General features: G+C 45.5%; 1 protein-coding gene across 4 annotated transcripts in view; it reads right to left on the reverse strand.

The window, feature by feature from the left end:
* The window catches only part of ATP11C (ATPase phospholipid transporting 11C), a 219,852-nt gene that overhangs the window by 33,230 nt on the left and 158,682 nt on the right, over positions 1-27,940 (reverse strand). For all 4 annotated transcript variants that reach the window (XM_056130195.1, XM_056130193.1, XM_056130194.1 and 1 more), the window contains exons 18-24: positions 27,731-27,912; positions 26,139-26,402; positions 21,573-21,747; positions 16,541-16,643; positions 14,993-15,138; positions 7,890-7,949; positions 687-814 (exon numbers count right to left, since the gene is read on the reverse strand). In XM_056130195.1, the coding sequence (XP_055986170.1) occupies positions 687-814; positions 7,890-7,949; positions 14,993-15,138; positions 16,541-16,643; positions 21,573-21,747; positions 26,139-26,402; positions 27,731-27,912 (1,058 nt within the window). The remainder of the gene's footprint in view (positions 1-686; positions 815-7,889; positions 7,950-14,992; positions 15,139-16,540; positions 16,644-21,572; positions 21,748-26,138; positions 26,403-27,730; positions 27,913-27,940) is intronic.

Here is a 27,940-nt window from a genome sequence, read left to right on the forward strand (position 1 = left end):
TTCCAGGTACTTTATGCTAACTCGAATAACACTAACTAGCTCTGTAATTAACTGGCTAGCACTAGCTACCTAGCACTGAGCACTAACTAGCCAGCTAGCACCAACTAGCTAAAGAACTAGCACTGAGCACTTTTTAGGAAAATGAACTGCACACTTTTCATGTATTTTCTTCAAATTACACTACAGGTTAGAGACTATGATCAACACCACTTTCCAGATGAAGAGAAACAGGTTTGAGGCCAGAGTGGTAGGACAGCAGTTAGGGTGCCTTGCCCTGCAAGTGGCTGATATGGGCTGGATCCCTGGCAACCTATATGGTTTCCCACGCCCCTCAGGAGTGATTCCTGAGTGCAGAGCCAGATGTAACCCCTGAGCACCACTGAGTATGATCCAAAAACGAAAAAAAAAAAAAAACAGAGGAACAAAGGGGCTGATACTTGTCTGAGCACTTATAAGCTGTGAAAGCGAGTTTGACTCTCTGCTGCTGGCTTCTCGAGGTCTCATCTGACCTTAAGTGTCATGGCGATGACCCAAGATGGCACAGAATTTAGCATGTCTTGTCCTGAAACCTTAAATTCATTCTTTTAGGTGAGACACACAATAGTGTACAGGGAACGCCCAGGGCTGGTATCCGAGGGTTCAAGTTTCAGCTCCAAACTGGAGGGAGATTGAAGTATTCAACTTACATATACAATCGGGGATCTGAGGTCAGCGTGTCAATGTTGATGTGCTGCTCCAGGAGGCTGTAGGCCAGGATGGGCAAAGAAGTGAAGCAGATATTATACATCGTAAGGTAGGCGGCATCATAGAGTGGCTGAAATGACAAACAGAAGACAAAGAAATGTGTAGCAAGCAGCACCTGCAAGAGGGAATTCATGCCTGAAACAAACAAACACAGGGTAAAAAAAAGTTTTCCTTTCCCGTCTTTTGTGAAAGCAAAGGCTTTTTCAATCCAGTCACTGTTGATTATGAAGAAGAGACCACTGCAAAATGACCACTGTTAGTCCCGCCCTTTTTAAAGCATGCATTTCAGAGGAGAGCGGGGAACTCCCCAGCACAGTGTTTGGGGGGACCATGTGGTGCTGGGATTGAATACAATTCAAAATTCAAAGCACATCATCTTGGAATCACGCCCTGTTCCCTCCAAGGATCTGATTCAGAATGTACACGTGCTAAAGCTCTATCCCTCCTAACAGACATTAACCAATGACTTCGCCAAAGACAAAGAACAAAGACCAATTTAGGATAATCCAGGAACTCCTTACAGAAATGAAGTTCAGACAGCAGACTGCCTGCTCTATCGGGCTTTTTATTTAGGGGGCTGGTGGTTAATATTTCACATGGCTTTGAGCTTCACTCCTACCGTTGCCACATTAGAACTATGCTCCTAAGTGTGGAATTCTCTATGGATTCAGTACACATAGCCAAAAACAAAGCCAATGCATGTATGCGAACATGACTTCCAACTCCTTCCAGATTCTTCAGTCTTTGTTTGCAAGTTCGTGTTGGCCATGCTAGAGGAGCCTGAGAGCTAACTCTCTCCCGCCAGTGCATGTTTCCTTCGTGACTGGCCTTTGACGACTAGACACCTACGTGGCTGCTCCTTCAGTCGGAGGTCGGCACTCCAGAACTCTCTGGAATAGCCGGCTTGCAACCTTGCAACCTGGCCAGTCATTCCGCGAGAGTGTCCCTGAGCCCTCTGCTAGAGTGCTCAACTGTTTGGAACTTTAACATCACTGCGTGATCCAGTCCTATGGGTTTTTTATGTATTTTTATTAAGACACCATGATTTCCAAAGTTTTTTTTAAATAGTAGATTTGCTTCAAGCATACAGTGTTCCAAATCTTATCCCAGTACTTTGTCCCCCTTGATACAATTGATGTCCCCAGGTCCCCTCCCCCCAGCAAAACTTAAAGGAATAATAAATGGAGTTATCAGAAAATAAAGCAATAAAAGTCAATCTGTGCTGATAACGATATCATGAATACCACCCATTCATGCAAATTCCCAAATGGCTCTCTATCAGACCTGTCCCAGAAACTCAAGAGAAGTATTTTCCCACTGCCCATGTGACATAACTTTTGGAACATCTAGCATATTTCAAACGACCCAAGCCCCAAATTTAACTGCCGCCTTGCCTCTGGCTCAAAATGTCTCCTCTGGAAGTCTCACCCATCTTGGCCAAGGACCATCTTGGGAGACAAACCAGAACCCACTTACTGAATGTATTCTCTTTCCTACGGCCCACAGAACAGTGTTTCCTGGAACTACCTTCAAAAATATTGGGAACTAGGTTACTTCAGAGCACCACCATTGTGATGCCCGGCAAACCTTCTCCCTATGACCTTCCCAACACAATGGCCCGCACAGGTCTATGACAGTGTAAGGTTTACTCATTCTGGCTTCTACCTGCCTGACCCCATCTCTATTCTCTCCTCCTTTGCTCATTCCCTCCAGCATGCATGTGTCCTCCAACCTGTTATCTAAACATGGTCTGGACTGAAGACGTCCTATGAAGTGGCTTGTTGTCCCGGCCCAGAGCATTCTTTGCTTACGTGAGTGGATGATGGCAACTCCCTTCAAGTCTAAGCCCAAATATCATCTCAGTGAGGCCAAACTACATCAGCGTCTATCTGTCTGTGTCTCGCAAGCACATTTTCTTCCTGTGTCCAGCTGCTCGCCTTCCCTGGCCCACAACAGTACTTGTCACCTTCTAACTTACATTACATTACATACTGACTATGTGAACTGCCTGGCTCTTCACACTCATGTTTAAACTCCAGGAGGTGGGGGGTTTGACTTATTTCTTTGAGAACTATGGCTGGAGAAAGAGCAACATAGCCCAGGGAGCCAGGAGTTATGATCAGGACAAAACCAAAATGTTCCCAACTCATTCCAGCCTCCAGACAGGAGACAAGGACAGTCTAACTCACAAAAACGACCGTACTGAGGGGGCTGGAACGATAGCACAGCAGGTAGGGCATATGCCTTGCACACGGCCAACCTGGGTTCGATTCCCGGCATCCCATATGGTCTCCTGAGCACTGTTAGGAGTAATTCCTGAGTGCAGATCCAGGAGGAACCCCTGTGCATTGCCAGTGTGACCACAAAACCAAAAAAATAAAGCAAAAAAACAAAAAGACCATACTCCCATTTCAGTCCCTAACCTGGTTGACTACTGCTTCCTGATCCCTTGGGCAGTGTTTGGCCTTCAAAGAGATGAGTTAATGCCCCGTCATAAAATTCTGACAGCACCCAATCAACAGAAAGATCCCACCCCAAACTCCTCCTCCTCAAATCACCTAAGTCAAGCCCAAGTCCTAGAATTAGATTCTCTGCACACATTCTTACTGAGCAGCCCTAGACCATGTTTGACACTAGGAGCAACTGCCAGTACATTCCTGGTGGCCTTGGTTTTAATAGGAGAACAGAATTTGGCATATAGGAAACATCCAATGTTGATGAATGAATGAGTAGAGACTGGAAGCGAAAACATTATTTGGGCAAGGTTGACCTGCTGCTATAACTTTCCTTTCCTGGGGCAAAAAATGTACTAGCCACAGAGCTAGTACAGGGTTACAGTGCTTTCCATGCATGTGGGAAGACCCTGGTTCCATCCCCAGCCCCCAGCACCACATTATGGTCCCCCAAGTTCCACCAGGAGTGATCCCATAGAACACAACCAGGAGTGAGGGCTGAGCGCAACATCCCCCCAAACCAAATAATGTGTTCTATTAACCTCATTTTGGTGAAAATGCTGAATTATCTTTCTAAACAGAGTATATGTGGCACACGACAACCATTGGTGGTCTGAACAAACAATATTCCTTGTATGTATGCATTTTTACATATATTCATGTTCTGGAGGGCTGGAGCGATAGCACAGTGGTAGGGCGTTTGCCTTGCATGCAGCCAACATGGCCAACCCGAGTTCAATTCCTCCGCCCCTCTCGAAGAACGCGGCAAGCTTCTGAGAGTATCTCGCCCGCATGGCAGAGCCTGGCAAGCTACCTGTGACATATTTGATATGCCAAACACAGTAACCATGAGTCTCACAATGGAGATGTTACTGGGCCCACTCGAGCAAATTGATGAACAAAGGGAGGACAGTGTGACAGACATGTTCTGGATGAATACACTGCATTTCCACGTGACACAAATGAACCCCACGGACATATTTTTGAATAATGGCTACTAAAGATACAACTGATAGTGCAATCATAGTTGAAACATTTGTTGAATGCATACTTAGTGACAAACATTGAGTCAGAGAAGATTCAGGGCCTCCTGCCAACTGAAAAATGGGAGGTAGGGAGTAAGAACTTGCGAGCTCAGAACTCTGATATGCAATAAGGGATCACGGCTGTGACCCTCAGTTGAGGCGAAGCTCAGAACAAACTGATGTGCACAAAACGTCGAGGTGCTTCCCCAAGCAAAGTTATATGCTCAATAAAATCATTGCACTGAATTAGAATGTATCCTGACCAAGTATCACATTACTTTTAATTCCAAGGAAGAGTGCTAGTCTGTTGGCATACACACCTCACCACATTTTCATTGGAAACTACCCATTTTCACTAATGAGTGAAAAAAAAAAAACTAAACTCAGATCGACTGGTATATAATTTAGGCTTGAATTTCATTCAAACAAAGAAATCATCAATCTACATTTGTTCTACTATGGGTACTTTAAGGTGCTTGAGAGATAATTATAATTCTCAGATGTATAATTAGAGGAGAAGAAATGGTCCCCAAACAAACAACAGGTTCAGTGGATGTTAGTTTCCTGTTAAACGTGTTAGGAATGTTTACGTGGGGCAGGGGCGCAGGAAGGCCAGCACCATCTTAGCAGTACTAAGGGGAGCTGCTTTTCCAACATAGGATCTGAATCCTGGTCCTATTTCTACATTCTTCAATGCTCACTCTTTGGATTCCAGTGTTGCAGAGAACATGAGATGTGGTTTGAGTTGAAAAAGATTGCAAAGGCCAGAGAAACAGCACCAAAAACTAGCGCACAAGTTCTGCATGCTGGAAGCCCGGGTTCAATTCCTAACACCACATACCTCCACCCTAAGGACCAGTAGGAAGAGAACCCCGAGCACCAAGCTTGGAGTAGGCAGTGCCATATTCAGCACTAGTCCAAGGGCCAAGCAACAAGTAAAGATGCTGCATATGACATACACAAAGCTTAGGGATGATACATGGTGTCCTCCCACTGTTCCGGATCGCTGCTACTCAAATGTCACCTCCCCAGGGAGAAATTTCCTGACCATATATCCTCTGCAACAGCAGCTTGCTTTCCCAATCGCACCCATCCATTTATTATTGCGTGTTTTGCTGCAAAGCATGTGCCAGTGAGTACCAGACATACCTGTGTGATTGATGCTGGGTTCTTGCCCTGACACGATACCCTCTGTGAGGGTAAGAGTTGGTTTTGATCACTGCTATATCCCCTGTGTTTAGCCTGGTACTGAGCAGGCACTTGAGAAACGATTAATGACTGAGCCTAGCAGCTGGGGGGCTGAGGAGGCAAACATCAGCTCCCACAGGAAGCTGAACACACCCCCAGCAGTCAGGAGGTCCTTTGGCATTCCAAGGAATAAGTTCTTTCTCCTGACAACTTCCACTCAGCAAGCATGCTTGCAAAGGACAACACAACAACTGATGATTTCGTTTCAAAAGAAAAACAATGCTTCACCAAATGAGGACAACTTTCTCTGGGCACTTGCCACAAATCACTGGGGAAAAAAAATCCCAAATGTCTTTTTATTTCTTTGGCTGCACCTGATGGTGCTAGGGTGGATGTGGAGGGCCAGGGGTGAGCTGAACCCAGTCAGAGCACCTGCCAGGCATATGCTGTACCCTGATTCTCCCTCATTGGCCCCTAAAATGGCAACTTAATGCTTGTACTTCTCTGGAGGAAATGAGGAATTGAAACAATTTGATAATTAGTCACTTAAACGTGCAAGAAAACCAGATTCATCAGAATTTATACAACTCTCTGTAACTGTTAGTTTTGAATACAAGAAGGCTGATGGCACATCCAGCAGCTGGTAGATGATTAATTCATTAAGCAATCTGCTTAACTGGCACCATGGGGCCAATGACATGGCACTTGATGTAAGAGATGGCACAGCAAATGGCAAAGAGGCAAGTTCAAAAGAAAGAGAGCATTCACCTCCCACCGAGAAAAATATATTCCCTTTAAAAGGCCAAGAAATGAGGGGGGAAAAAGTAATGAAACAAGACAAAATGAAATTGAGATTCTCAGTCTCCAGTACCTGTGTGAAGTTTCCGGCAGCTCCGCTTGGCAAAACTGCTTCCACATTAACTACTGGATGCCAGGCACTGAGCTTTTGAGCTCTGGCATTTGGCTTTACTTCTACTAAAAAGTATCTCAGCTGTTCAAACAAACCTACAAATGTACCTCCCCATACACTTATATATCCAATGAACATGTAACATGTTTAATATAGTATCTTTATCTGACCAGGGCTGAGAGCTTTACAAGTAACCAAAGGCTCTAGCCAGAGTCCATGGCAAATTGTCATCACAATTGTTGATTTTTTTCCCCTATAAAATCAACCTCAGGGACTTGCCATAGCCACTGCTGCCAGACTCTGCGCCAAGCTGTTTCGTTTGGGGCACCCTGGAGGGGGCAGGTAAGGCCCCTCCCCATCTTAAGGGAACCAGCCCTGGCAGCTGAAAACCTCCAGAACCCAACTGCCGCCATGTTCAGGGCAGCACTCTACACGCTCGGAGGGGCCTCATTCATGAGTGAATCTATTTCTGACATCTCATACCTCACACTACTCATATTCCAAGAGCAGCACACCATATTGGTTTCAAGTAGAAGGAAACCAATCTTAATACACAAACACACACAGACACACACACACACACACACAGGTTCAACCTTTACCACATGTTAGTATGTTAGTAATCTCTTATAGAAGGGCTTAGTGGCTCCTGGGTGAAATGCAACAATCTTCACACACTTTCCTCTAAGGAAACTTTTGGGGAGCATTTTCAGTGGTTTGTTCTTAACAAAAAAATACAAAATAAATTATTTCAGTTCACTTTGGGGCAGGGGTTAGGGTTCGGGATAGAAACATCCGAAGCACAGTGGTGGGAAGGTGTAATGGTGGTGGGATTGGTGTTCGAATATTAAATGTAATCAAATATTGAGAATTACTTTATAAAAATAAAATTATAAACCAAATCAACCTCAGAAACCATGAAAGGGTGAGTTTTATGTTATGACATTTTATTGGATTGCTGAATTATTGAATTGATAAGAAGAAAACTCTTTTTTTATGGGAGCCTCCCAAGTGTTGCTCAGGGCCCCGGGGCTACTTCTGGTGATTCTTGACCAACCAGGTCCTGGTAAGATGGTTCAGCATAACGGCCCAAATATGCGGGTGCTGGGAACTGCTTGTGCCATGAGGACCACACCTGGCAGTGAGCAGGGTCATCCAAGGCTTTACTCTGTGATGCTTAAAGGACAGGGAGGGAGAGGGAGGGGCAAAGCAGTATCCAGTTCAGGTGAATGCAAGGAGGCATGACACCTTATCATCTCCCTGGCCCCTAAAATACTACTTTAAATACGATCTCAACTTCATATAACTTTCAAAAACCAATAAGCACATGTCTATTGTGAAGTTGTACTACTGCTACAAGTTATAGTACTCTAAATGGTAAATCAACATTTGGTTTAAAAAAACAGCATTCAAACAGACAGTCATCTTCTATCATCACAAACAATGCCCAGATCCAATGTTGGGTCAACCAAAATTATTTTTCTTCCTAACACATGACTCTCATATCTATAATACAATACAGAAATAGGTCTTTGTTAATTGCAATGATAAAAACACTTTTTAACAAACCTGTTGTGAGAATCCGCAGAAGAACTGGTACAAAAATTGAGGCAAAATGAAACAAAGGTTCTGGAAAAGAAGGAAGACAAGGGTTAACATTTTACTGGAATGGATTGAAAACACACATAGGAAACAACTTCGAGGCATCTACAGGGAGTCTTTAGTCCTAATATGGGGATGCAATAAACCTGGTTCTGAATTGGAAGAGAACAACTCCAAACCAAATTACTTACTCAGATTTTTACCCATCCCTGCCATAGCTCCTCTTCTACACTGAAGGAAATGAGTTGCACTTTATAAGCCAATGTGACTTGCAAAATCATCCTAAACCTGAGGAAATACCATCGCCACTATCTTTTGAAATAAAGTCATGTCCATAAATATTCAAGAAATCATTATGCTGTATATGTTAATACTAACTGTATCAATTAATGTTTTATTGCCATTATCAGGATATTATAAATAAAAATTATTGTTGACCACAGTGCAAAGATGGCACTGGGAATATTATGAACTTGTATTATTATTACCTCTGGAAAACTTATTCAATTGGGAGAATATTAAAAGAAAAAAAAACTAAAAAAAAAAACAGTTGAAACTGTGGATGGCAGTGAAAGGCACTAAAGTGGTAGAATTGCTATAACTAGTAATTGGCAGGGGCAGGGTTGGGCTACCCTTAGTGGTGCTCAGGGTTTACTCCTGGTTCTGTGCTCAGGGATCACATGGGAGGCTATGGATTTTGAAACCAAATGGCCACTTGCAAGAAAAGACGAGCCTTAACCACTGGACTCTCTCTGGTCGCTAGAACTACAATTTTAGGTTCTGCCCCTCAGAGCATGTGGCCACCTTATTTGATCCCTGCTGTCCCTTGTCCCCAGGGTTCTGGACTTCTCTTTCAAAGCACCTTCAAGATTAATTTGTGAAGTTGTATCAGTCTCCTGTGCACTGATACCAGTGTCATTGAGCTTGTATTCTCATCAGAGAACTGTGAGACTGCTCAGAAAACCCCAATGTCGTGTCAAAGGATGAACATTTCCTACAGCTGAGGTGCAGACCTTATGGCCCAGAAGGATGTTCCTCAAGCAAAGTGCCACACAAGTCGGAGGATAACCCAATACAGCAAAGGAGTGAGTATACAGGTTCCTGGAAGTTCAACACTCCCTGCGTTCTGGATTTGGGGGGGCGGGGGTCACACCCATGAAAACTTAGGGGATACTCCTGGTTCTGCACTCAGGATTTACTCCTGGTGGTGCTCAGGGGACCATATGGGTCAGCCACTTGCAAGGCCAAAGCCCTACCCACTGTACTATTGCTCTAGTGCCCTCCCCACCGTGTTGGTTCTGGTTCAGTGCAAACTACTGTCAATACCACTGCTGGAGTCTTACTTTATATAAAACATGTGTTCCAGGACTGGACGAGGCAGTGTCCAGTGGGGCTGATGTTCCCTTTAAGATGTTCAGGTCTATGAGATGGAGGACTCTGCCTGTCTTACACCATGATGACTCCCCAGGGCTTAAAGCCCAGGGTAACCCACTCTCACCTGTTTGTGGCTGAGAAGTTAGATCTTAACTAGGTTTTAAAGATAATGAAGGAACCAAGATCAGGCCATATATATTTTAAACATACACAGTAAGAGAATCACACTGTGGGGCGCCTTAAAAGCCAGGCTACTCCATTGGCCAAGTGACGGGTTCAGAACCAGAAACACTACCCTGGCCGAATGATGCCAGCACAAAATGAGTGGAGGTGGCCCTGAAAAGGAGTTACGGCTGAGACAGTGACAACGGTGATAATGGACACAGAAGGCACCATCCCCAGCAGTCATTCCCTAAATTGGGAAGAGGACTCTGTCCATTAGGGAGCACTGGTAAGCGTAATCATTTTAATGCCTGCTGCCCACCCATAGCCCCCTCGAACAGACAATGCTTTCGAATTGGAGGAAGATGCTGGAATAGTGGGCCAAAATCCTTAAAACAGGCAAAAGCACTTAGTGGATCAGTATTAACTAGATTGCTAGACAAATCTGCGGAGCGAAACTTCACGGGTCTCTTACTTCATGGGGGCAGGTAAGACAGACTGACTTACTTGAAGAGAGTAAATATGACCGACTGACTCACTCTGAAGATCTGCAGGGTCCTCCTCACCACATATGGATGCTAAGTTATTGGGGACAAAGCCTGACACATTACGTAATGGACAAAGTCTTTGACATCAAGCCAAGAAACCTGTTGTGGAAATCTAGCTGGCCTTTTCCTCGTTAAAGAGCAAACTAGAGCTACGTCATCCGGGCCTGACTTTTCACATGTTTTAAGTGGAAAGGATGCTAGACTATGAACTTAAGCACTACTATAATCCTATTACCTAAACTATAATTGAAAAAAATAAATAAAACCAAAATAGTTGTTATCAAAAATTTTTCGAAAGTGCTTTGGATAGCCAGCAAGTTATCTTTTACTATCAACATCATCATCAGCATTTGGCCTGTTATCAATTTAGCCCATATGTTTGGCTGACCAGGGCTTAAACCTTTTAACCTGGATCCATGGTCATAAATTTATATACATAAATATATAACATAAAGTTAATATAGATGCATATTAGGCGTAAAGATATGTTATCAGGATAGTCTGGCCTGGATCAAAGAAAACTGAACACAAAAAAGCAGCTGATTTTGCTTATAAGAGGATAGACATGGAGATTATCATGCTAAATGAAATGAGTCAGAAAGAGGGACAGATATAGAAGGACTGCACCCATTTGTGGAGTATAAAACAACATAACATGAGGCTGACACCTAAGGATAGTAGATACACGGGACAGGTAGACTGCTCCATAGCTAGAAGCCTGCCTCATGAGCAAAGGGGAGAAGGCAGCTGGAATAGAGTAGAGATCACTAAGAAAAAGATGGCTGGAGGAATCGGCCGGGATGGGAGATGTGTGCAGAAAGTAGATAAAGGACCAAACAGGATAACCTCTCAGGGTCTGTATTGCAAACCATAATGCCCAAAAGTAGAGAGAGATTATGGGGAATCATGTCTGCCATGGAGGCAGGAGTAGGGTGGGAAAAGGGGGGTATACCGGGGATATTGGTGGTGGGAAATGTGCACTGGTGGAGGGATGGGTGTTTGATCACTATGTGATTGGAACCCAAACATGAAAACTTGTAACTATCTCACGGCAATTCAACAAAATTAAAAAAAAAAACAGTTGATTTGCTTTCTGCCTATGAAATATAGGGCATGAAATTCAAATACTGAGCCAAGGTTGTGGTTCAACAAATGGGTACAGCATGCCCTTACATATGTGAGGTAGTGGGTTCAATCTCTGGCTCAGAGGGAGGGAGGGATGAAGGAAGGAAGGGATTGACAGGCATAGCCACGGGGACCCCCAGCACTGCCGAGTAGGCGCTAAAATAAAAGAAGCCAAACCAGTAAAAAGCAGGGCCTTGCTTTCTCATGGGCTTATGAAGCAGCGATTCTAGGATTGAGCCAGTAAGGAAATACATGGAGCATGATGAGAACGGTTTCTCGGCACTCGGGAAAGGAGTTACAAGTCAGGCAAAAGGCAAAATGATGTCAGCTGTGAAGGTATATACACTAACCACATGTGGAGGATAAACAGGCCTTTGATTTTTTTTTTTATCAAATCACTGTTGAGCTTGACCCTTACAAAGTTGGTAAATCTTTGAGGGGCTAAAGAGAGAAAACAATGGGTAAGGCGCTTGGCCACATACACAGTGGACCCAGATTTGATCCCCAGCATTTCACATGATCCCCTGAGCTCACCAGGAGTGATTCCTGAGTGTAGGGCCACTGAGTAAGCATTGCTGGGTGTGGCCCCCCAAAATCAAAACAAGACAAAAAAATCAAACAAACAAAACAAACAAAAAACCAGGCCTCTGATTCCTGTGCAGAGTACCTGTATGTATGTTGTCACCATCTGTGCCATGTTTCTGTGCCTGCGCTTAGATGTAGGGGGTCACACCCTGGCCGAAGTTACTGCATATGCCCTCGCCAGGACTCCCACTCTATTAGGGGTGGTGCCCACCTCCTTCTGACTGCAGTGATCGATGAGGGTGGCACTCCTGCCTTCATAACTACGCAGTGGATTGTCTAAGTATGTTCTCAGTGGATAAAGCTGGGCAGAGAGTATTCTGGGATGTACTGCATCGATTTTGCAACTTTTGGGGGGAACACCTTAAATTACTTGAAGACAAATGAAGAACAGACTCTCCTCCACAGAACAGGGTGCGAGAGATCAAGTTCCGGTGTTCAGTGACTGCAAGTAGGAGGCATCACGCTATGTGAAATAAATTAGAGGAAGAGCAAACAGCAGATGATCTCACTCCTTTGTGTACAGAGACAGGCAAGGCAACAGACATCATGGAAGGCGGACAAAGCCTTGACCTTGAGTGCAAGCCTGCGGCTAGCAAGCAGTGGTGGCGGGGAGAGAGAGAGAAAGGAAGAGGTGGGCTAAACAAGAGGTGACAGAAGATTGATGCAGGAGCGTGGGCACGCAGAAGTGGGGGGCAAGGTGCAGTAACTACTCCAAACCATGACAGTTAAGGCTACTGCCGTCTTACCTAAACTAGAAAATGGTATCAAACGAGCCATGGAAGAGAAATAAGGCCACAAATGCCATGCATAAAACAGTTGCTCAGCATCCAGCCTAAGGGAAATCAGATTCATAAAACAGGGGGCCTAACTCTCTCCGTGGATTGCAAATTATTCTTGGACTGGAGTTCTTCCTTGAGTACATAAGCAGCCCTTCCGTCAATGCAGTCCTACTTCTTTCTGCTATTACTCCTGGGGGCTTAACTAAATGTTAAAACAATATTCCACTGGTATGGGAGAGACTACTGGGGCTAGAGAGACAGTCCATCAGGCACGGGGCATGACTTGCACATGGCAGACCAGAATGTGGCCCCCATATGGGTCAGCATTGCGTATAGCAACCAGAGCCCCAACGGGAGTCATCACTGAGCATAGAGCCAGGAGTAAACCCTCAGCACCATTGGGTGTGCCCCCCAAATCAAAAAATAATATGAGAACAAACACTTGACAGATGCTATATATATTAAGTCCAGCAACACATTGAAGTGAAATAGGTCAGACCAAAAAAAGTACAGGAGAGGCTGGAGTGATAGCATAGCGGGTAGGGTGTTTGCCTTGCACGTGGGCAACCTGGGTTCGATTCCCAGCATCCCATATGGTTCCCCGAGCACTGCCATGAATGATTCCTGAGTGCAGAGCCAGAAGTAATCCCTGAGCATCGCTGGGTGTGACCCCAAAAGAAAAAAAAGTACATTATTTGCAGTCATATGCATGAAGCTCTAGAACAGGCCAACCTACTGTGTGCAGTGCATAAATTCCATCTAGATGCACACATTCAAACCAAGCAGTACTATATGCTACACAGTACTATCAACCTGCCTAATTCTTTAGTACGTGGGTAGATGATATGACCAGGGAAAAACACAGAAACTTTCTAGGGTGTTAGAAATGTTCCTTTAAAGAAAAATTGCTAATTTTTTTTTCTGCGTGCCTCCTCCATTTGGTGTTGCTGTTACGGTAACAGGGGTCACCATCATACCTGGCTGTGGTGCCTACTCATATAGCCACAAGGGTGACGGGAGGCGGTACCCCAAGCTGGGAGGGTCATGCTCCTAAAGTGGTCCTTACCCACATTCTGCTTCAAGTGCTTGTGAGAGCTCACCACAGCACCCCCCCCCAACATACACATGTGCCCAATAAGTGGTACTTCCAGACCTTGCTGCTAGCAAAGCGTTCTTTGGATTTATTTTTGGCAGTACCAGGAATGGAACCCAGGACTTCACACAGGCAAGGCAAGTGCTGTACTGCTAAGTGACATTCCCATCTTTGGTTGCAGTGCCGACTGAGAGCTGTATCCCTTTTTAGCTGTGTGCACACACAGATGCCTGTCACATGGTCGGGCACTGCCTATGGTACTGGGGATCTTGAGAGCAGAGTTACCGTTATTGACTGGTACAGGCTAACTCAGTACCTTCGCTTGCCTTGCATGCAGTCGACCTGGGTTTGATCTCTGGAATCCCATATAGTTCATTGAGTATCACCAGCAGAGTACAGAGTACAGAGCCTGGAGTAAATCCTGAGCACCACCAGGTATGGTCCCCCAAAACAAACAAACAAACAAAAAAGACCTTCACTTGTGAGGCAGGTATTCTAAAGTCACTGAGCTTTAACTCTGCGCCCCTGGAAAAATTCGGTTTTGGATTGGGGTGGTGATTACATAGATGCAACTGTCAGAATGGAACTAGGAACTTTCAACAGTTACATTTTTATTTTATTGGGTTTGGGGCGATAATGACCTGTGCTTAGTGGTTACAACAGCTATGAACTCAGGGCTCACCCCTGGCAGGCTTGGGGGACCACAGGGCATGCCAGGGATTGAATTTGGGTCAGCTTCATGCAAGGCAAGCACACTACCCACTATGATACCTCTCTGGCCTTCAATGCATACATATTTTATTGTAAGCTATATAGAAATTATTTGAAATTGGTTTCTGAATCATGCAAGCAACCTCTACTTTGCTGACCACAGACAGCCAACAGAATAAGAATAAAGGGGGAGGAAACTATAATCACGATGATTAGTTAGTTGCAAATATTTTATCGCATACTGTCCAACGCCAATAAACTTATTGGTACCTTCAACCTGTCCAGTGTGGACTGGTGCAAAGAATGAGAGAGACAGACACAGAAGGCGACAAGCAAACATACAGGAACTGTTCAAGCTTTAGGGTCACCTGAGCAGCCCTCAGTGAGCTCAAAGAATTCAATGGGTACATGGAGTACAGAGGCGGGATAGTCCCCACAGCCAACCAGCAGGTACCCCCTTGAATTACAAAGTTGTGACATTATCCTATTGATTGTCCTCTGCATCGAAAAGACCCTAAACTCTTTTCTTCTATTCTTTTGGGGTACATTTTGATGATCCTGTTAACTATTCTATGCTTTCCTTGGTATATTTTCGCTTGCCTGGATCATATTCTGAAAGACCGAAAACGTTTAGCCCCAGGGGCTGTCCCGAAGTTAGGGTTTCTGTTAGGGGGATGATTTCCCTCAACATACCTTATAGAAGAAATATTGTACAAGGTGTGCTATTCTCACATAATAGAGATGTCCATGAGCCAGCAACAATTTCTTTAAATGTTTAAACTTTGGAACAGAATAATCACTATTTCTTGCTGCTTGGCGACCTTCTTTGCCTTTAATGCCTAAAAATGAAGAACATTTTGATTCAGTGATTTTTTACAGAATAAGTGAGCCTGATTTTTTCCATATTTCTATTTGCTTATAGCTCAATTGCATAGGTTACACTTGTGGCTTTTTTCCAGCAAAGACAACAACAACAACAACAACAACAAAATATCGACAGTGCCACTGATCATTTACCAAAAAAAAGAAAGAAAACTGAAGGGCTGGGAATCCAGCTCATGCTAAAGTATATGATTCACACACAAGAGACCTCTGGATGACACTCATGCACACACACATATTTTCCTTTGTTCAATTTTGGCAATGACCTATTTAAAAACACTATAAATCACTTTACTTAGTTAGACCAGTGCAAAAATTATCTGGAGAAACAATTTCTCTTCTTCCCTCTGAAGTCTGCTGCCAAACAGTAGCTGGACAGGAGGAAAATGATGCAGGCTGCAGAAAAGCTGTTGTCGAGTGTCAATGTCTAAATTTAACACTTAAATGAGCTCAACTACCCATCAACACAGTCAGGTGGAAGACATTAGCATGACACGCAGTGGGGGCAAAACCAGTACCATTCCAGAAGTGTGGTCAAAGCAAGAGTTAATGAGTGGGTGGATGGCATCACCTGGAGTTTGGGGAAACGTATGCTTGTCTCTGGGATGAAACTTTGGGCGGGACATGTCTCAGGATCAGAGGAAGCCTTTCTTTTATTTTTTATTTATTTTTTTAATGTAGGAGTACTGCTATTTATTCAGCTACTGATTAGGCTGATTGAATTGGGCATGAACTCCCAACTCCACCTTACTTTTTTTTTCGTTTTTTATAATTTTTTATTTATTGAATCGCCATGAGAGCAGTTACAAAGCTTTTGGGTATAAGTCTCGGTCATACAACAAAACACCCGTACCTTCACCAGTGCCCATTCTCCACCACCAAAAACCCCAGTATACCCCCATCCCACACCCTCTCCCTACCTGTGGGGCAGATGATTTCCACATTACTCTCTCTCTACTTTGATTTACATTCAATATTTTGACACCAGACCCACCATTATTATTTGGGATTTTACCCCAACACTCAGATCTGCCGAAAAGGCAACAGTAGACAATTTGTTTTCTCTTACTGGTTATAAAAAACATATGATGTCACGCAGCTGCAGTATTGGCTGTGAGATTCTGAAATTCCAAAATTTTAACAATTAAATCTGGAGGGATTTCTGCCAAAACCTGCTGGGTTCTGAGATTTGTTCCTGAGTCTCTGGGATCACGGAAGCTCTTCTTTTAAGTAACAGTAAATGTTCCCAGATTCAAATTGAAGATGAGCAACCAGTGAATGGTCCTCCTGGCATGCCAGCCCCTCACCAGCAATGCAATGCCCATGCCTCCCTGCTGCCGTCTCAAGGAATTTTCTTACCTATTCCCACGTGGGATTCCAAGATCATACTGACATCATTAGCACCATCCCCTATGGACAAGGTTATGGGGCTGCCTTTCAGGTTCTTCACCATTCGGACAATCTAAAGAGGAGATACAAACGGAGAAGCAGAGAGAAGGTCAAGGCAAAGCGTACGCATGAGCACACGGGTACAACAGTTTCAAATCTGAGGACACAGTCATTCTGAAATCAAAGTAGGAAGAGAGAAAATGACGTTTTGGTTAGCCTCTGCCTAGCACTTCTCTTCCTGTGGAGAGTCCCACATCCCCTGCAAACCCCAGGTTTGGTTCCAGGGACTTAACAGATAATCAAGAATTGCACCTGCCTAACAGCAAACTAGACTTGATGAAACAGTCAACTGCCCAATCCCAATCAGCTCGGTCTTCTCATACAGGGAGCTACTTTTTATGAAAATTTCATTGGAATTTTGGTTGCGTGTGTGTGGGGGGGTGGGCTTGAGCCAAAGCTGGCAGTGCTCGGGGCTTACTCTAGGCTCTGTGCTCAGGGGACCATCCATGGTGTCAAGGGCCTAACTGAGGTTGGCCACATGCAAGGCAAAAGCCTTTTTCCTATAAACACTGGGGTCAAATCTTACAATCAGCTTCTCAAAAGGATGCGCAAGATCTGTTACAAAGCCCAGAATTATGCCAGTGTCGTACCCAGGTGGGCTGATGACACGGCTCATCTCCTTGTTATGTTCCTGGAATAGAAGATGAATAAAACCCTAATCCATGAACAAAATCACCACCAGGGACAGTTGGATGAAATGCTGCTCTCCCACCTCTGGGAAGATTTTGAAAAGCTTATAATAACTCGGTAGCTAAATAATGGCTTACACAAATTCTGTCCTCACACAGGCCCTCATCACTAGACACAAATCAAACCCGTTTTCAATCTAACTGATGATTAAAAATACTTTTTATGAGGTTCAGCCACCCCACAGTCTTCCTTTAAGCCATGTTCCACCAGATTTTAGTTGCATTAAAGAGATTACTAAAAAAAAAAAAAAACCCACAAAAATCTCACCTCCAGTTCCATTTAACACACACAAAAAAATGATGTTACCTGGAAATACTTTGTGCCCCCTAAGGCCTTTTTGAAAAGTTTCTAATATATTCAGAAACCATCTGAGTGAAAGAGTCCGGGAGAAAATGAAGGAGCCGGCCATGAATTAGTGTTCGGTGAGTTATACCCAAGAAGGAGCGCTGTTTGCTCCACTGTGTGCAGGACTTATTCGCCCCTCAAGGAAGCAAAATTGAAACTGGGGAAGGTCTAGAGCTGGCGATAAAATGAGCAAGGTGGCAGCTTTGGCATAAAAAATGCAGACTGATAAAAATTAATGCACACCCTTGTGGAATGATGAAAGGGTGTACGGTAATAGACTGCAAACTCATAGAAGATGCAGACAGGTAAACATGGAAGCTCCTGCAGAACCTCGGGTCGGTCATGTGGGTTAAGAACTCTTCTGTCGCTAGGAGAGCTTTATGCAAAAGAAATCAATTTACTGATCAACTGCAACTATGCGCAGTACAATGTGAGCTCATTCCCCCCAAAGATCTCAGGCTTGGCTGGGTGCCTTCTGCAGCATATGATGATGGACTGGGAGAGCTCAGGCATAAATACAAGAATATTAGCTAGCCAGATGAGTAGCTAACCAATGGCACCACTGCCCAAATAGCAACCACAGTCATCTCAGAGTTTAGAGAACATTGCATGGCAGAGAGATGGAAAGAATCTACAAAAGGAAGTGATTTAATCTAAATTAAGAAAGAGAGGCAAGGGCAGAGGAGGTTGGAGGAGCATTTCAGGAGGGATGGCAAGTTCTAAAGTGGAGTCTCTTTTTTTTTAATTTTATTGAATCACCGTGAGATAGCTACAAGCTTTCATGCTTGGGTTACAATCACACAATGATCAAACACCCATTCCTCCACCAGTGCACATTCCCCACCACCAATATCCCCGGTATACCCACCCTTTCCCACCCTTCCCCTGCCTCCATGGCAGAAAATATTCCCCATACTCTCTACTTTTGGGCATTATGGTTGACAATACAGACCCTGAGAGGTCATCATGTTTGGTCCTTTATCTACTTTCTGCACACATCTCCCATCCCGACCGATTCCTCCAACCATCATTTTCTTAGTGATCCCTTCTCTGTTCCAGCTGCCTTCTCCCCTTTGCTCATGAGGCAGGCTTCCAGCTATGCAGCAATCTTCCTGTACCGTGTATCTACTGTTCTTAGGTGTTAGCCTCATGTTACGTTGTTTTATACTCCACAAATGAGTGCAGTCCTTCTATGTCTGTCCCTCTCTTTCTGACTCATTTCACTTAGCATGATACTCTTTAAAGTGGAGTTTCTTAAACCAGGGGCTAACTGATGTTAGGACCAGGAAAAATCATTTATAAGCTAGTTTCCAGTTTAGAATCAGGAAATGTTTGACGTGTATACCTATTTCAGAGACCGGGGGTGATGTAAAATTTTCTTCTCACCCCAAAAAGGGTTGTGCGTGGAAAGAGAAGTGCTGCTTCTCATTCCAGATGAGGAAATTCTGTGAGAAAAAGTTGGAAGGTATGTGGCAGGGACACAAGGGTGCCAGTGGGCGGGGTACTGTGGGCACTGGGCGTGGGGCTGGGCACCATAACCATCGAGCTGCATTCAGGACAAACAGGGGTGAGCCCCAGGTTGAAGCTTAGTCATCTACCCTTCATGCTAAGCGAGAAGGAAATTGTGTGAGCAAGTATGTGCGATGGGAGATGTGATGCCTCTGGAAGGTGAGCTGTTGCTGAGCTGGAGAGAGTCAAGCAGATAAGATGCTTGCCTTGCATGCAGCTCACCCGGTTTTGATCCTGGTATTGCACAGGGTGCCCCGAGCACTGTCAAGAGTGATTCCTGACCACAGGACTAGGAGTTATAAGCCTTGAGCAAAGCCAGGAACGGGCCCAAAACAAAGAGTAGGGGCTGCAATGATAGTGCAGGGGGGCATTTGATCCCTGTACCCCAGCATCCCATGCGGTCCCCAGAATACCACCAGGAGTAACTCTTGAGCCCAGTAACCCCTGAGTATCATTGGGTGTGACTTTCCTCCCACAAAAGAGTAGAGAGAATAGGAGGGAGGGAAGAGGAGGGAGGAGGGAGGTGAGCAGAGAGAGAAGTGGGGAGGGGAGGGAGCAAGGAGGGGGGTTGAGAAGGGTAGAGCAAGGGAAAGGAGGGGGAATAGGGGAAGGGAAAGGGAGATAAAAGGGAATGGAGGGGAAGGGGAGGGAGGGAAAAGACAGGGAGGGGAAGGGAATGGTAGGGAGGGGGGACGGGATGACAGGTAGTGTGGGAAAAAGACTAAAGGATGACAGTGAGGACACTGGTGTGGCACTTAAATCAAGCACTCTGGGAAGATCCTTGACTAGGCTGAAGGGAACAGGCTTTAAAAGGCATTATCCAGCTGGGATAGAGAAGGAATCACTAAGTCAATGATGGTTGGAGGGACTGCTCGGGATGGGAGATGTGTGCTGAAAGCAGATAACGGACCAAACATGTGGCCTCTCAGTCTCTGTATTGCAAACTATAAAAAAAGGCACCATCAATCGCCGGTGGTTTGTTCCCACTGGCAAAGATAGCAAAACCCAAAATAAAACAAATGAAAGACAAATATGAAAACAAGAAGACGCCACACAAATGGGAGCTGGAACAACAGGACATGGCAATCATATCTGGAGTGAGGGAAGCCAGAGGGTCAACAGTCATTTGGAGACACAGGGCATAACCGCCAAAAGGCAGCCATATCAGACACAGTGACAAGGGGACATGACAAACTACCAGGAAGGAGAAAATGCTAAGATCTGTTTTGGACACAAAAATGTAATCTGACGGGGCAAAGTCCATGGGGAACAAATGAATAGGCAGCTAGAAATCAGACTGAACGTCTGGGCAAAGCCAGGACCCGAGATATGTCAATGAGCTCTGGAGAAACGGACGCGATCATCCAGAGAGGCCGGGAAGATTCGGCCTGCAAAACACCTGACACTCAGGGAACAGATAAAGGCTGAATCAAAACAAACAGGCCCTCACTATGACGAAGAGAACTGGAAACCATCGCTCTGGATAAGAACTGCATGCTGAAAGGGGGTGAAAGAGCAAGCATGATAACCTCTCAGGATCTGTATTGCAAATCATAATGCCCAAAAGCAGGGGAGGTGGCGGGAGGAGACAGAGTGGAAGAGAGAGAGAAGGAAAGTGCCTGCTATAGATACAGGCTGGGGGTGGGTGGCAGGAGGGAAACTGGGACATTGGTGGTGGGAAATGTACAATGGTGGAGAGATGGGTGTTGGAACACTGTATGACTGAAACCCAACATGAATAGCTTTGTAACTCTGTATTTCATGGTGATTCAATTAAAACAAAACAAAACGAAAAACAGGTCCTGAGTGACCAAGGACTGGAGGCCGATGGACCACTGGATGCTGAAACAAAAGAGGAGATTTGTTCGGGACGGTACAACTGGGCCCGGGAGATGGCCCAAAGGGCTAAGCACAAGCTCTTGCAGGCAGGAGCCCCAGGTTTGATCCCTGGCACTGCATGGTCCCCTGAGCAACACTGGGAGCAACCCTGAGCATGGCGCAAATTGGGTGATTTGGATATGGCCAGAAAGAAAGGGAACAAAGGAGAACGAGAACCCAACTGATTCTGTCAACTGCACGGGAGAAACGAGCAGGATGGAAGATGGTACAACGGCTCAGCAGAGGTCACCGCTCCCCAATGCACAAACCAACGGAACACACACAGAAGACAGGAGAGCTGGGAGATGGGGCAAGAAGCTGATGGCCCCCTTCTAGACACAACCTAGTGGGGACGGATTTCAATCAGATTTGGTGTGAAGCACTGGGGGAAGACTCCAGTATTAGACCACAAAGCAGTCGCAGCCAGGCGCCCTGAAGAAGCGCCAAGGACCCCGGAAATGGATACTTGCACATGCACCTTCAGAACGGCCCCGAGGCGAGCGAAGCAGCATCCCGATACCTGGGCTTTCTGTAAGGGTGCCATCCGACAGCACAGCACGGCCGTGCACTTCATGCAGATTTGTAGGAAGATCGTTTTGTAGTTGTTAGAGCCAGAGTCTTGACTAGAGTTTAATATGAGGGAGAGTGTGGAGCCATCGATGATGAGTCCGTATTCCTGGTGTTCTGTCCACGCTCTGCAAAAGGAAAACCAAGCTGTGTTAGTACTGATATTGGTATTTAGGCATCCAATACATAGATACTTTTTTCTGACCAGAAAGAAGAGGAGCCGAGACAAATGCCATCGTGAATCTGATTCCTATACCTGCAAAATCTATTTTCCTTTGCTTTGGGTTTATGGGCCAGACCCGGTGGTGCTTCTAATCCCAACTCTGCACTCAGGAACACTATCGGTGGGTCCAGGGTGACCATATAGGGTCCTGGGGATCGAACCCATGTGGGTTGTGTGCAAGGCAAACTCCCTACCTGCTGTGCTTTCCCTCCAGCTCCCATGCCTACACAATCTAACGAAGTCACTTTCCCTAATAATGACCCTCACAGTCTCCCCACTACATCTCAGCTGCCCATATAGATGGTAAGTAGTTCTAAAGGGTCGAAAAAGAATGGAATGACTAGCTGGTCTCTGGATAAGAGATTCAACAAGAGGATGCAGAGGAGCATGTGAGCAACTTCCATGCCCAAGGGCTACTCACACACAGATCTGCACAATTGGGGCAGGCCTTGGTTGTAGGTAGGTATGGTTTTCTTTCTTCATTTTTGCTTTGGGGCCACACCTACCTGTGCTCAGGCTTACTCCTGACTCTGAGTTTAGAGGTCCAAGCTGTTTGTTCTTGGGGGACTTTTTGGGTTGCAGGGGATAGAAACTGGGGGGTCAGCAGCATGCCAGGCAAGTGCTTACTCACTGAACTCTCCCTGGCCCGTAAGGTAGGTTACATTTTGCCGAACCCTGCGGCTGGTACTCATGCAGAGCCAGGACTATGAGAGAGTAGGTGTTGGAAAGACCAAAGAAACAGGCATCAACTTATTTCAGAACCACATACAGGGAAACACTGATAAGTGAGAAAATTTTACTAATTAGCAGTGCATTTTTTGGGCAATGATTCAGGAGGGCTGGGGGGAAACAGTGATTATTCAATAATGTTTTGCTCTGGGAATCTTGGGTACCATTTTTTGAACCGCTGTAGTGGAAGCATTAAACCCAGCAGGACCCCATATTATAATTCATTTGTCATTTTCTGCTTCTCAAAGTTTCATGTTGGAAAGAATCTTGTTAAGATTCCTGGGGATCTCATTCAATCAGTATCTGAATGAGAAGGCTTGGGGTGGGCCGTGAGAGTCTGCATTTCTAATAAGCTTCTGCGGAAAACGGAGCTGCTGTTCTTCAGGCCAAACTGCCTGCCGAGAACCCCCCGATTCCTCATGCCTGCTCTAGCCCATATTTCTTCGGTGAGCATGACTGACACTACAGTATCTTCAACTGATCCATGTTTTGCTTCCTATTTTTTTTTCTGCTGAAAGAGGTTGGGGAGGGGGGCACACTGGCAGTGTCCAGGGGCTATTCCTAGCTCTGTATTCAGGACTAAGCCCAGGAACCACAGGAGGTACCAGGGATAGAACCCGGGGTCAGCCTTCTGCCAGGCAAGCACGAACCCTGTGGTCCTGCTTCCTATACTGAGGATGCCTTAATCTCTAATGACAGATAAGGGTCTCCAACACTCCCAAAGGCCTGGAACATGTGGCTTGCATGGGGTGGGCCCTAGTTTGATGCCCAGCGCTGCAGGTCCACCTGTCTGTAGCACCAGCTGGGTGTGGCCCTGGTGACTTTCCCACCCCAGCACTGCTGGGCCTGAGCAGCTGCACCCTGTGTAGTGAGCAGTGCTGAAGAGACAGGAGGCACAGACACCTTCTCTGCCGCCTTGCTCCCAGACTTGGCTGCAGAGAACAGCGGCCCAATAACCAGCAATCTTGGGACTGGAGTGATAGGACAGTGGGTAAGGTGTTTGTCTTAAACGCGGCCGACCCGGGTTCAATCCCCAGCATCCCATATGGTCCCCTGAGCACCGCCAGGAGTAATTCCTGTGTGCAGAGCCAGGAGTAACTCCTGTGCATTGCCGGGTGTGACCCCGAAAGCAAAATAAATAAATAAATAAATAAATAAAAACAAAAAAGAAACCCCTACATTGAAACAAGGCCAGGGCTGTTAGTGAGGAGGGGGAACACCTTCTAGGAGCATGAAAAGTGGATAGACCACCCCTTGCCATCATAGAGAAATTCAGGAGATGGCCGCCTGCAGGCCATGAAGAGGACCCTCACCTGAACTTGACTGTGCTGGCACCCTAATCCCAAAATCCTGAGCCCCAGAAGTGGGAGCAATCCACTGCTGTTGCTTTGGTCCCCAGTCTATGTATTCTGTAATGGTAGCCAAGCAGACTCAAACAAATGGACAAGTGTAATATATATATGTCCTCTGGACAGCTTTATATGTACCATTTGGTGAACGAGAGGAAACATTTATCAGGGGCCATTAATAAGACCCTGTTTACTTTCACTGGAGTCCAAGTACCAGAAGAATAACAGTTGTTTGAGGCCGGGCCAGAGCCCCACCAATGTGGGCCATTCATTTTTCTAAAAAGTTTATCGAAACTCTAAGAGATGAGAATTCAGATAAAACCTAGTTGTTAAAAGCAGGAACTGTGGAATTGGATTCCGCCCATCCATTATTAACCATCTCACACGAGCCATTTCCTCTCTCTAAATCTTAGTTCCCGACATGGAAACAATGAACCGAGTCTTACTGGGGAGTTGTCAATAATAAGTGAGAGTAATTATAGAAAGTACTCAACAATGTTCCTAGGTCATAAACGCTTAAGGAATGAGAACAGGGAACGCTGCAGAGATAGTACACGGTCAAGGTGCATGTGGCCAAACTCATCTTGACCCCCAGCACTGCACGCCTACCCAAAGATCACAAGGAGTGACTGGCGAGCCCAGAGCTCTGGGAACCCCTTGAGAACCACTGGCTATGCGTGGCCCCAACCTCCCCACCACCAAAGCAAACAGAAAGGAAACCTGAATGGGCCACAAGTACTGGAGCAGATGGTCTGCACGCATAAGGCACACAATGGCCTTTACAATGGCCGTATCTGGTACATAATGCTCAGGTACCACTGGGCGTGGCCCCACAACCAATCAGGAGAAGAAAAAGGGAAATGGAAAAAGACATTATATGAGTCTCTGGGTTTACTGCAGGCCACTGGATGGCATTCTAAAACCAGAAGAGGAATTTGATTCCGCTGAGGTAAATTCATTCCAGTCATTGGTTTGGACAAAGGCAAAGACTTGCTCAATAGTAAACAGACAAACTAAATAACCCTCCAGCATGTGGCATGGGATGAGAATGGTTCATGGCTTTCCCTTAGAACCTCAGGTTCTGGAAGTTCTCGTGAAGGAATGAGTTTTGGAAAGCAAGGGTTGAAGTGACCATGTTAACAAGGGTTTGAGTTTCTAGGGAATGAAGAACCACACACAGAAAAGTTTCAGATCCTCAAAATAGGGGGAAACTTACAGTTAATGATCTTTTACTTTTAATTTTTTTTGGTTTTGGATCACACCTGGCAATGCTCAGGGATTACTCCTGGCTCACCACTCAGGCATCACAGCTGGCGGTGCTCAGGGACCACATGGGATTCCAGGGATCAAACCCGGGTCAGTCATGTGCAAAGTAAACACCCTACCCCCTGTTCTATTGCTCCGGCCCTGACAATGTTTTTTTTTCCCTTAATTATTATTACATTTCCATTTTAAGAGACCAGAAAAAGAAATAATTTTTCTGTAACACAGGGCCAGGACAGAGCTAAATACCCAGACTTAACTTGAACTACATTTTTTTCTTTTTGGGTCACACCCGGCGATGCTCAGGGGTTACTCCTGGCTCATGCACTCAGGAATTGCTCCTGGCGGTGCTCGGGGGACCATATGGGGTGCTGGGAATAGAACCTGTGTCGGTCATGTTGGCTGCGTGCAAGGCAAATGCCCTACCCGCTGTGCTATCGCTCCAGCCCCCTGAACTACATTTTTTAAATCTTAGGAAGTGCAGGATCTCTCTCCCTTGCTCTTCCTCTCTCCCCCCTCCCTCTCTCTCTCTCTCAGGCCATACATCCAGTGATGCTCAGACTTTATACTCTATATGGCTCTATGCTCAGGAATCCCGTCTGGCAGGGCTTGGGGAACCATATGGGGCACTCTGGGGATTGAACATGGGGGTCGGCCCACTACATCATCTCTCTAGCCACTTAAATTTTTTAAGTTAAATAAACTTCAATAAAAAATTAAGTTTAAAGTTTTCTCTTAAACTCAAATTGGAGAGAAATATTCTATTTTCTCCGCAATGAATGGAGAGGTGACCAGTAGTTGCCAGTACCCCATGCCTCAGGGACGGTTTGAACGACGGAGGATAAAACAGCAGCAAACAGCGACCATGAATCACAGAACTCGGGCCCATTGCCAGAGAAACTCGGCTTGGCCTGGGGACGATGGCTAAAGATAAGGTACGGAGGTGCTTGCTTACTTTTTAAGGCTTCTAGTACTTTTCGGAAATTCATGCAGCAATTTCTTCCGATACTCGATGAGCAGCTCGTGTAAGCGATCTTCCTTCCTTTCGCTTTCTTCGACGGTCTTTGCAGTCAGTTCCAGGAGGTCGGTGCTGGTCTGGAACAGGCGGCAGGCATAGCAGGTGGATTTGGCCGTTTCCATCTTGTCCCCGGTGAGAACCCAGACTTTCAGGCCTGCCGCGTGCAGCGCTTCGATCGTCTCCGCCGCTTGATCTTGGAGCCTGGAATCAACAAGAGCAAATCTTGTTAGCCTTGAAGCTCCCTGACAGGGATGCGGCAGGAAGGCTTGTTAAGAAAGAGTGTCCACATGATGTGGAAAGCCGACACGCTCTCACGGTTGGTTTTCTTATCTAGCCTGCACTCCTCCAAATGCTATTTCTGGCATACGTTTCCTTATTAAAGGGAACTGCAAACAGTGAGGGTTGAAAAGGCTCATGTGCTCTCTTAAGGTAATTGGCACCAGACGGCAGGAGGGAGAATGAGAATCATCACTTTCAGCAAGAATGCTTAGAAATTCACCGGATATCCTCATTCGCCATCACTTTGGCATACTTCATGGTAATGCATGCCACACCCTGGTCCAAAAGTGGAAGAGCCAGGGGCCTTCTAATTGGACACTGATGGAGATTACTGAATCTCCATCTTCTAAGAGCTAAGGGCTAAACACTGATCAATTCTGAGCGAGAATTTAAGCATTCTTCTGAAGAGCAAGGGTGAAGGGGTGATACTTTCTTAGAATTCATCTCATCAGAGACTAATAACGAAATTAGGCCATGTGAATTCTACTAGAATGCCAAAATATTGTCCTATGTGATTGAGTGGATGTTGGAAACTTCTTGTCGGTCAACTTTCAGAATTTGCATCTATCCATTGTTATAAAATTCCCAAAAGAGAGGCAGGAGTTATAGTACAGCAGGCAGAGTGCTTGCCTTACACACGGTCGACCTGGGTTCAATCCCCAGCATCCCACATGGTCCCCCTAGCCTTGCCAGGAGTCATCCCTGACAACAGAGCCAGGAGTAAGTCCTGAGCATCACCGAGTATGGGACAAAAATAAAATCTTCTTTCAGCCTGTTCCTTTCTCCAGTCACAGTGGGCAAAGATCAGCCTGGAGAGCTAAAGCGAATTACACGAAAGCCAATGACTTTAAAGTATGCTCTGGTCTGTGAAAGCAGGTTAGATGAGCTCTTGCTGGTGTTTGTGCCACCCTGAATTTCCTTTCTGCTCATCCCTGTCTGCCCAAATGGTGTGTGTTCTCCACGCACCTTCTCAAACTTAAGCTACTAGCAAGCAAAGCCCCCCACAGAGCAAGGCTCTGTCACCAAGATCTGCATAAATAGACGGATGACAAGACTACTAAGCTGACAGGTTCGCTGTTCGAGGTCAGAGGGATTTAATTTTAAAACAATCACCACAAACAGTTCAAAGCCTGCCACAGAGACAAAGCAAACACGAAGACTTTAAACCTTGAGAACAAATTACAAATCGGGACCATGCCCACGCTAAATGACTGGCCGCTGAAATAACAGGAGTATCATTTTCTAATTACTTGTCTTCCACGGCCGTAGCTCCAATTAAATTCATGTTCGTCTCAATAGCATCAAAAACCTTCTCCATTTTTTCTTCTCGGTCTTGTAAGGCCATTTTGGCCTCGATGAGTTGTCTGTTAATTGCTTCATACTCATCTGGAGCAAGTTCTTTGAAGGCTACACAAAGTGTCCGATATCCATCCTAGAAGCAAAGTATGGGACCTCGAGTT

The sequence above is a fragment of the Sorex fumeus genome, unplaced genomic scaffold (genome assembly GCF_029834395.1).
Source record: "Sorex fumeus unplaced genomic scaffold, SorFum_2.1 ptg000075l, whole genome shotgun sequence".
In the NCBI taxonomy this organism is placed as follows: Eukaryota; Metazoa; Chordata; class Mammalia; order Eulipotyphla; family Soricidae; genus Sorex; species Sorex fumeus.